General features: G+C 27.0%; 2 protein-coding genes and 1 long non-coding RNA gene across 4 annotated transcripts in view; 2 read left to right on the top strand and 1 right to left on the bottom strand.

Moving 5' to 3' along the window:
* LOC105462517 (potassium voltage-gated channel protein Shab) overlaps nucleotides 1-10,686 on the top strand; it is a 58,877-nt gene that overhangs the window by 5,854 nt on the left and 42,337 nt on the right. The gene's annotated exons all lie outside the window — the stretch shown is intronic.
* On the top strand, nucleotides 243-10,132 carry LOC105462516 (Fanconi anemia group D2 protein homolog). The gene is made up of 15 exons (XM_011709160.1): nucleotides 243-742; nucleotides 833-1,106; nucleotides 1,512-1,871; nucleotides 1,948-2,305; nucleotides 3,025-3,458; nucleotides 3,540-3,631; nucleotides 3,822-3,996; nucleotides 6,147-6,404; nucleotides 6,504-6,834; nucleotides 7,321-7,636; nucleotides 7,717-7,923; nucleotides 7,989-8,286; nucleotides 8,441-8,658; nucleotides 9,672-9,880; nucleotides 9,969-10,132. The coding sequence occupies exons 1-15, from the start codon at nucleotides 499-501 to the stop codon at nucleotides 10,098-10,100; spliced, it is 3,906 nt and encodes a 1,301-aa protein (XP_011707462.1). The 5' UTR covers nucleotides 243-498; the 3' UTR covers nucleotides 10,101-10,132.
* On the bottom strand, nucleotides 9,163-9,774 carry LOC105462515. The gene is made up of 2 exons (XR_976065.1): nucleotides 9,690-9,774; nucleotides 9,163-9,328 (listed from the first exon to the last, which is right to left on the bottom strand). It is a non-coding gene; the product is annotated as an uncharacterized LOC105462515 (long non-coding RNA).

The raw sequence follows: 10,686 nt of genomic DNA, 5'->3' as shown, positions 1-10,686 counted from the left end.
AATCTAGGACTCTAGTGCGCACTAGTGCAACCAGTGAAAAACGCTATTAACCCTACGGTCGACTAAACAACCATTTTGGAACGCTATTACAAGTCGACCATAAACCGACCATAATGATTTTGGAACGACCTACAGTAACTAAGGTTAGATTTTGGAACGCACCCCTGGTTATACAGTGCTCTATGTAGAACCAGCTTTGATATGCTTCTTCTTAGTATTTTTTATTCAATGGTTTATAAGTGAAGTTTGTGATCAAGGTTGTTTACATGTTCAATGACCACTGTGTGAATAAAAGTCCCGCTCAAAAGAACTTGTCAGAACTTGTTTCCACCTGTTTCTTTGTTTTAAGTATCATGATAAAATGCATAATTTGGAAAGATATAGTTTTTTAATTATTAATCAATATCATTGTGAAGTGCTGTTTTGAATCGGTATAAAAATATTTACTTTTTGAAAATAATTGAGGAAAATAAACAGGAAAAGAATTCTGAATTCACTATGGATAAAAGAAAATTAATATTAAGAAACAGTTTACATAAAGATGTACAACCAATTAATCAATCATTAGAGAAGATTAACTCTATTAGTGATAAACAAATGAGTACTCACACTACCAACATTTTAACACAGGAAAAGAGTGAATCATTTCATTTCATTTCAAAGCAAAATTTCCATATATCTGTTTTTTCTAATTTTTTACAAAAATGTGGTATATTATCAACTGATGACATGTATACACTTAGTAAGTCTCTTTACATTTTATTATGTCTCTAATTAAAAAAAAAAGAATTTATAAAATATATAAATTTTGCTTGTTAAATTTCCTTTATAGATGTTCCTCCATCCATTGCCAAATGGAAGATGAAAAAAGTATTGAATTTAAAGCAATACCAGAAAAAAGATATAATTGATTCGATAGAGGAATATATTAGAAGTGAAGAAAATTTTGTAAAAATGTTGAACGATATGGATATATCTACTGATAATAATGGTTTTAATGTTCTAAGCAAAATAACTCTTGCAAGAATTCTGTTAGAAGTTACAGAAATTCAAGTAGACATATATAATATATTCATATCTAAACTTAATGAATCTGTTCTTTTAGCGTAAGTATTGAAGATTGAAATCTATAATTTTATTGAATTTGAATTAAGATATTTATTCTATGTTATAATTTTTATTCACACAAAGAATGTGTTACAAGTTTTTTTGTGTATCTATTGGAATTTAAATTTTTATTCTTGATAAATATATATACACACATATATATACACGTACATACATGCATGCATGCAATATATATATATATATATATATATATATATATGTATGTATGTTCTATATCACAATCATAAAACATAAGCAAAGAATTAAATTTATAAGATTACGTTTTATTAGGTGTGCGTTTGTGTGAATATTCATTAATTATATATGTAAATATAAATGATAAATATATATATGCATATATTAATAAATACACATATATTTTATATATATATATTTTTATATAGAGACACTCTAGAGGAAGTACCTTGGGCTATATTACTACTACATCAATTTCGCTTTTTGGATACTATAACTGATGTTGATATATTAACTACAAATATACAACAACTCTTAGAAACATGTCCATTGTGGTTTCAACATGAACTTATTTTGTTTCTACCTGATATTTTATCAGATGCTCAACATCAGATTATCACTGAAGTATTAACAAAAATGTTGGAGGAAAATTTTGAATTAACAAATGTAATTTTGAATTGTATTGCCAGTTTTAATCTTGGCAAGGAGTATTTAGAAGAATATAAAATTAAAGTATTACATTTGTTAAAAACAAACATGAAAATAGAACTTATACCAATTGTCATCAGGTACATACATTTATATTTAATACTTAATTTTTTATTTGTGCTGTTAATTGTTATAATGATTTTTAATTTTTTGTAGATTTCTTTTAAACGATTGTGTATGTTCTGACATTGTCAAACAAATGTTACTTGTGTTGCGTAATATAGAAATTCAGCCTCTTGCCGGCGATAATGCTGAAAACTGTTATAAAAATCAAGTACAAATAGTTAAAACATTAAAGATATGTATGTTATTAGCTAAAGATGTGACAGATGTCGCAATAACAGTAATAAAAGATATTAATAAAAATCCAAAACCATTAGATTTAATCATTTTGCTTTTAATATATTCTGGGACAATAAGGCAAAAAACTGCAGAAGCTTTATTAAAGCAAAATATACGATCTGGTTTTTATAGACCAAGCTTGCTTCAAACACTTTACAGTGATTATAAAGAGGTTTGTATATCTTAATCCTAGATATACACACTGGGATCCCCGGGACCCCAGCGAAACTTTCTCGTTGGCATTTTTGAAATTGGAAGGGGAGAGGTTTGAGATATTGACGTAAAAAAGTTTGATCTCAGTAGGAAAACATGTTGACACGCGGCAATTGTCGCTTAACAATCAAGCAATGAACAGTTGAAGTGAGCATGGGGTCCTCAGGACTGCTTGCAGTTTTGTTACAAAATTAAAATAATAGATTGCCAATTTTTTTTATTACCATTTCAAATATGCCCTTTCAGAATTTTCAATGATTTTTCAAATCGGTCTATAAATAAAAGAGATATGATTTTTTGAAAAAAGGTGCTAAATCCAGATTTTTGCGTTTTTGAACTTTCCTTTTTTCTTGAACCCGTATATCTTGGAGCTTCTTAATTCTATGGACTTTTAAACATGGACTTCTTCCTTGGTCGATTTTCTATCGATTGAAAAAAAAAATTAATTGAAATATGTCCGTTTTTATTAGTTACAGTAATAAATATGGATGGGATCCCTGGGACCCCAGTGTGTATACGACGTCATAAAAAATATTGTGAATACCTAGGGTTAAAAACAAAAAATTTATGTAATTGTTTTACAATATATGTATATATATTTTAAATATATATTTTTTTGCGCACGCGATATGTGTGTATGTGTGATATTGCTTTATGTTTTATATGTATTTTTTTCAGGTTGTTCGGGAATTACAATCGCCAATTTTGCAATTGGCGAGTAAACTGTTAAAGTCTGAAGAACGTGTGTTTATTAATTTCGCAATAGAATGGTTCCGATTACAGTTCCTCAGTCAAAAAACAATACCATTTAAGCAACGTGAAATAGTAAAAAATACTATCCTTCTTATGGGTAATAATGATCAAACTGTGAAACATGCATTAACTGTACTTTGCAAAATGGCAGAGAATACAATAGAAAGAGATTGTTTAGTATTACACTGCAATCATTTGAGAATTTTACTAGAAAAAATCGATTGTTTTGGATTAGAAGAAGTTGGTACTTTGAGTGATTTATTGCACGGATTATGTCTAGCTGATGATTCTACTTCAGAATCTTTACGGGATGATTTATTTATATTGTTACAAAAACAATTATCTACTGCCAAACCAATGTAAGCTAAGTATAAAATTAATATAGAAATATATTATAATCTTTTATAAAACTTTTATAAATATTGGATTATATATTTCAGTACCAAATGTAAAGGTGTTATGGGAGCAGTAATGGCAATAAAACATTTAGCAGGAAAAGCTGAAACATGCGATCAAGCTCTGAAATTATTCAGTATGTTTATTTTATATAATCTTAAAGTGTGTGTGCATGTGCGTGTGTGTGTGTATAATGGTTTAAATAAGAAATTTATGATAGAGTTTATTGTTTTTTTATGCTATAATTGGTTATGAATTAATATATAACAGTAAATTTAGTACAGAAAACTTTACAATTTTTTAATATAAATATCTAACATTTACAGATAAGGTAATGAAGAGTGTCAAGAATTGTTGTAAATCGCAGCCTCTGTTTTATGATCAATTAGCACAAGTAATTGCTCAAGCTGAACTTATCAATACTGATTTTATCCAAAAAATTAAAAACTACATTGAAGATGAATTTGTTAATACATATATGACAGATGAATTACAATCCAGGTAAGTAATGTAATATAATATACTATAAATAAGAAAAAGCGTCAAATTCGACCAAGATTAAATATTGATTGCCTATTAATATTTTTAATATTTTAATTTTAATTGCAGTAAACTGAGCCTTAATTATTATCGATCTTTTTTAGAACGCATGGTAACATTGGTAACTTAAAGCTGAAATAATATCACGTATTAAATTGATCGATTCAATTCAATGATGATACAAATATCCTAAATAGTGTAAAGAACTTATTGCGAAAATAATACTTCAGCTAGGATATTTTTTGCAATAACTTTACAGTATTCATTATCATCATCAAATTGAAGAACAATTTAATATATGTATAGTATTATTTTAGCTTCAAATTATGATTGCGTTCTAAAAAAGACCGATAGTAATTGGCACATTTTTTGTAGCTGAAGTTTAAAAATTAAATATATTAATGGGCAATCTATCTATTTCAATCGAATTTGGCGTTTTTCTTTACTTATTTGTTGTATAGTTGTCTTTTTGAAATTATTTTTATAATGCTATATGTTATATACACATGTATATATATACAGGATGGACCATTTTAATCCATCCAGTCGAATATCTCGAAAATCAAGCTCGGAAGGGAAAAATTTTACAGACAAAAGTTGTTTGGTTTCGAAGAGACCATAAAATGGTACCATTGGTTTGACCTTGAAGAATTATTTGAAAGTCACATAAAAGTCACTTTAATTGTTTTAAATGGCATCCTCTATTTTTTATTATATATTCTTGTAGCTGACCTCGATAGCTTTCCAAAACACTATAATAAAATGTTTCTTCATTGAATACTTTTCGAGTTATAAAGCTCCAAAGTTGCAACTTTATAGTGTTTTGGAAAGCTCTCGAGGTCAGTTAAAAGAATATATAATAAAAAATAGGGGATGCCATTTAAAAAAATTGAAGTGACTTTCATGTGACTTACAAATAATTCTTTAAGGTCAAACCAATGGTACCATTTTATGGTCCCTTCGAAACCAAACAACTTTTGTCATTTTTCTCTCCCGGGCTTGATTTTCGAGATATTCGACTGGATGGATTAAAATGATCCATCCTGTGTATATATATATATATATATATATATGTATGTAGGTATCAGATTTTTAATGCTTTAAAGAAATATTTTTTTCTCTAAATAAAATAATGTCTCAAATCAGCTGCATGCATTAGGTTTTCCACAAGATATTTATTATCTGAAAAAACTTAGAATTTGCATGAGATATTTTTTTTATCTTCGAAAAATAGGGGATTTGCCTAGATTTTTATGTTTTTTAGAAAAATTTTTGGAATTTTATTTTTAAATTTAAATATTGTTTCTTTCCGAAAACGTTTTTAAAATTTTTTTTTCTTGATAATGCAAAATGTGTCAACAATCGATTAATAATAAGTGTGGCATATATGTTCACGTTCAATATTCTTGTGTTTCGCAAATTTATACATATATAAAATTTTATTAATTAAAAAAAAGAATAGCTATCTACTGTAATAGCTATCACTGATACTATATAGGGTGTTTCTGAACTCAATGCCGAAAACTGCGGTTTTAGCACATGCGGTTTAGCAAACAAGTACAAAATAAAAATTTGATTTTGCACGATTTTCGATTTCGAACAGATTACTTAATAGAAATTGCTTTCATAACAAAACAAATTGAAGTAAATGTTGTTTAATTTTCTTTATTTTGCTTAATTTTTTACAAAAGAAAAAATTTTTCCATTGATACAGTTTCTAGCATAAATTAATAAATTGCTTTTTGAATTTTATGGATGATAGCATCAGCATTAAATGTCAATTTCCAGTTTTTCTGAATCCGGAATCTCATTTAGGAACGAATGACACTTAAGCCTGCCACTGTCAACCCCGAAACTCAAAACTTTTTTTTCAACAAGCTCGAAATAATTTATTAATTCGTGTCCAATTAGCATCGCGGAAAAGATTCAACAATAAACTTCGAGAAGATTTTCAGAGATGCGAGTAGATTTAATATGCCTTTTTTTAGATAGATAGATAGAAAGGAGAGAAAAGGAGAAGATTTGAAAATACATCTTTTTTTTAATCAGATCTAATTATGTAATAATTGTGTAATGATCAAAAATAAAAAGATAAATGTAAATAATTTTAGGGAAGATTTAATACCTAGATTTGGACTAAATAATGGAGAAAATGAGTCACAAAATTGCGTATTAAATTTTGGAAATAAAAGAAATGGTCCAATTGCATCAATATTATTTCGACTTCTTAAGACATGTTGTATGAGGCTCAGTGAACATGGAGAACTGCGGGCTATAGACGTTCTCTTAGGATGCGAAATGTTAATGCCACAAAATTTTGATATACCAGAATTTTCAACATTAGATCTTATTATATGCAGTATTAATTGGTAAGTATTTTTAAAATGCACAATAATATACATATAATTTGTTAAGTACATATTTTGTTAAGTTAGATTAAGATAAATAACTGCAGAGGAATGTTACAGGCTTAGAGAAGTAATCTCAGGTTTTGTCACGCAAACAGATCCTTTATATCGACAACAAGTATTAAAACGTTTAGATACTTTAATATATTTGCAAAATGAATTGAATATGCTACTAATGTTATGTGACACCAAATATCAACCATCACCATGTTATTTCCATTATTTTCCATTACCATCATTTATAAAAATTGAAAAAAAAAATAGTAAAAAAGGAAAAAAACTTACGAAAGAAAAGAAAATGAACACTTCTGTGACAATAGAAGATGAATGGGAGATAAGTTCCACATTGTATTCTAAAAATCCAGCATATTTTAGAAAATTTGACGCAAAGGTATTAAGAATAATTTTTAATATATATTTAAAATGTTTTTATTTTCAACAAACCTCAAGAGGTTTGAACTTCTACATACCTGTAGAAATTCAACATAAGAAAAATTTTTAGACAGAGCTTATGTATGCTCAATCGCTTTATGTCTGAAACTAATAAAAGTTATATGTGATTATTATTGCATTATATATTACATTATCACTATAAATATGATAACAATATAATAGTATACAATTTGGTATCTCAGACATAAAATAGCGCTGTAATTATACAAACTTTTATTTTTCTCAAATTTCGATTTTGGAATATAATAGAAAATTCAAAATATTCAGTATCTTTAATAATATTGATAACTTGATTTTTTTTATTTATTAGAAATTGATTATAACTTAACTAAATAATTAAAAACATATATGGTGACACTACATCAATTTTAAATTGTTACAATATTGGTCATATTCGATAATACAGAAAACATGATGTTTACAGATAGCTTACCTTTTGGATGTTAAAATTGATGTACAATCATCACAATCTGAAATACAAGGTATATCAATAAAACAAGTATGTTTTATTGTAAAAGAACTTTTAATAATATTCGAAAATGAACCATCCGAGAGTTTTGTGAAAGATTTAATATACTTATTACCAAAGATCTGCTCAAAATTGGATGATGTTGTCAGCAGATTAAGACAAGATGACAATTACGATTTTCGAAAAGGTGCAATATTATTATTGCGCCTTCTCACTAGTATTTTTAATTGGAAAGGGTTTTCGAGTGTAACATACAATATATTGTTACGCGGTACAGTATTCTTTAGCTAATTATTATAATTAGATATTTAACGTATATATTATTTATATTCTATTAATATACTTTTTTAGAAGGTTTACGTAATTTGGCTAGACAAGTCAATGAAGAAAATGCTTTATTGCGATCTAGTAAGGAACTTGTTGCAGAATCATACAAATATTTTGAATCATTGTCAGATATTGCCACCGAAATAGCATTAGCTACTGCTCTTGTCAATTTGTGCCAATCGTTAATGAAACATTCTGACAGTTATATCCGAGAATATAAGGGTAAACATGGTAAGTGATATAAGTACTTGCTAAATATTAAAAATTTTACTAATTTCTTATACTATTGATTTTAGCAAAATTAGCATATGGATTTCTTTGTCTGGAATGGTCTGAAGATAAGCATATTGGTCCTCAATATAAGTTATTTGTTATTCAGCTATTAAATAATTGGATAGATAATGAACCATCACCATTAGATACAGTGACATCAGTTTTGGAATGGTTACCAGATGAAGTCTGCAATTTTGAAAATGTTCATAGTTCTTTAACACGAATATCTTCTGTAAAAAGAAATATTTTTCACTTGTTATATGGAAAACTATTTGATGGTTTAATTAAAGGTATTAACATATCGTTGTTGGTGGTCAACTCGTAAGTATTATTTTTTTAAATAAACAGTAGGAATAATTATGTTTAAAAATAAGTTATAATTTATATTAATATACAGAATTTTTATTAAAGGTTTTTTAGTATGAATACAATTTTTTGTTTAATTTATTGTGTATGTGATCAAATATTTTTTTAGAGATCAAAAAAGAATAAAGGTATGGCACAATATTACTTCAAATGTTCAAAAACTTGTGCAAATTTGTAAAACTTTGAAAACAAAGACTACTATACGACTATTTTTGCGATACATGCCACAATTAATAAAACAATTTTTAAATATTGGTATGCCAATACTTGAACATAATCTGAAGTATCAAACAGACGATGTAACTCGTATTCTAAAAATGATGCAAAGTAAGAAATAACTATTTTTTTTATTGATAAGTTATATGGAATTCTAAACTTTAATTTTAATAATAGATTATCTAACGAATTTGGAATCAATTTTTCCTTAGTGGAAGTGTAAAAAAAAAAGATTAATTGTTATTTGTGACTAGTAATAAAACTTAGTTAAAATGAAAGATTATTGTTAAAAGATCAAAATGTTCTATAGACTAATCCTCAATACCTATTTAAATATTCCTTTTTTTTTAATATTGGAAAAAATATATTAAATACTTTTTTATTTGATTTCTCGTATAGAGTGTTAATGTTATTGAAAATCCTTTGCTTGTTAAAACAAGAATTGTAAACCGAATACATATCATATGTTTTAACTGATTGTGAGTATGGTGTTATAAGAACGCAAGTAATTAAAGGATATTACTGTACTTATAAAAACTAATGCAGAATAAGCATTGTGTGCATGTAAAAATTTTGTTATAGTATCTAGGATATGCGAGAAATCTTGACCAAGAATACTGTAGAAAAGACAAATAACATTTTTATTTTATTAGAATTGTTACATGAGAAAACTTTCGTGATTTTGCTGATTTTGGCTTTTGTTTAGCAATAGACATCAGATTTCCAGTAGTTTATCATTCCTCATTCGATCAGTATGCAATTCATTACTAGCCATGAGAAGCTTAAAATGGATAAAATTTTTTATTCGTAACTGAATCTTATATTGTTTTATTAAAACGAGATAAGCATCTAAAAGTAGCGGATACATTTTAATTGAGTTATTCACTTAGTTTGCAAAAAACTTTTTGTAATTGTTTTATAGCCACAAAAAGTTATATTAATATTATAAAAAAATATATTGTTTTTAAATGTTCTTGCTAAAAAAAATTGTTTCTAAATTCATTAAAAAAATGTGTTAAATTAAAATTTGGATTTGTAAAACGTTTTATAATAAAAATATAATATATATAGGTAAAATAGGTAATTTTTTTTTCTAATTTTATTATCATAAATGTTATGTTTAGGTGGTACAAGATACTTACATGCCATATGTTGCGACTGCACAGAAAAAAAGAATCTACTATTATTTAAATATGTTCCTGCAGCAAAATCTATACTAGAGAAATTAATTTATAGTGTCAAAGGAATGTTAGTCCTTAACGATAGTGCAGCAGCATTTTGGATGGGAAATCTTGTCAATAAGAATTTAGATGGCCGTGAAATTTTTTCACAGGTTATTGTCATTTTGGATTTTGCACTTTGTACTAAAGAAAATAGAACTTCATTAATGAAATTAATCAATTAATTCATTACTTTTTTAGACATCATCAGAGGAAACTGCTTTAGACATGAATACAAACTCGGAAGAATTAGCAAATGCATCATCTGAAATTTTAGATTCTGATTTAGGCGAAAATCCAATGGAAGATGAAAACGATGATATTGATATATAATTATATAATGGGTAAGTAAAAATAAAAAATGTTCTGTGGTTAAGAGAATGCTGAAAGGTCGGGAATTATCGACAATTGCAGTTGTAAGGATAACTCCAAAACGACTGGATTTGTGCTTTTTTTTTTTAAATGCGTTCTACTAAACTGTCAAAAGAGCAATTTAGGTACTCATTTAGGATATCCTAAGGTATTTTTCTGAATTTCTTCAGATTTTTTTGTTACGTTTTTTTTTGACTTATAAATTATAAACAGGTTGAACTTTAATCATGACTTTGATTGAGAGAGTTTTGCTATGTATTTTAGATAGAGAACATTATTTAGGAAAGCACAGAGTCTCGAAAATATTACACATTAAATGTTACAAAAAAATACACTTCTCAACAAAATTAAAGCATTACTTACTCTACCCTTCAAAAATAGGCAAAATTCAAAAGTGTGTAACTTCGTCAAAAATGATCGTATCGAGATGATCAAAAAAGCATTTTACAGCTTGAAATCTCTACTTTCCAAATCGGTACTTGAGAAAACGATCCTACTGATGTTTCATGGAATTACACCTGTCTCTTATACACATCTCTGAGCGGGC

Source organism: Wasmannia auropunctata, unplaced genomic scaffold (assembly GCF_000956235.1).
Source record: "Wasmannia auropunctata unplaced genomic scaffold, wasmannia.A_1.0 LD336097.1, whole genome shotgun sequence".
Classification (NCBI taxonomy): domain Eukaryota; kingdom Metazoa; phylum Arthropoda; class Insecta; order Hymenoptera; family Formicidae; genus Wasmannia; species Wasmannia auropunctata.
This window is presented reverse-complemented; position numbering and strand designations above follow the sequence as displayed.

What these genes read in the sequence shown, in the direction of transcription:
- LOC105462516 (XM_011709160.1), top strand. Translation starts at nt 499, where the DNA reads ATGGATAAAAGAAAATTAATATTAAGAAACAGTTTACATAAAGATGTA. An exon ending in CTTATACCAATTGTCATCAG is followed by an intron (nt 1,872 to 1,947) that starts GTACATACATTT and finishes AATTTTTTGTAG; the next exon opens with ATTTCTTTTAAACGATTGTG. An exon ending in TATTCTAAAAATGATGCAAA is followed by an intron (nt 8,659 to 9,671) that starts GTAAGAAATAAC and finishes TGTTATGTTTAG; the next exon opens with GTGGTACAAGATACTTACAT.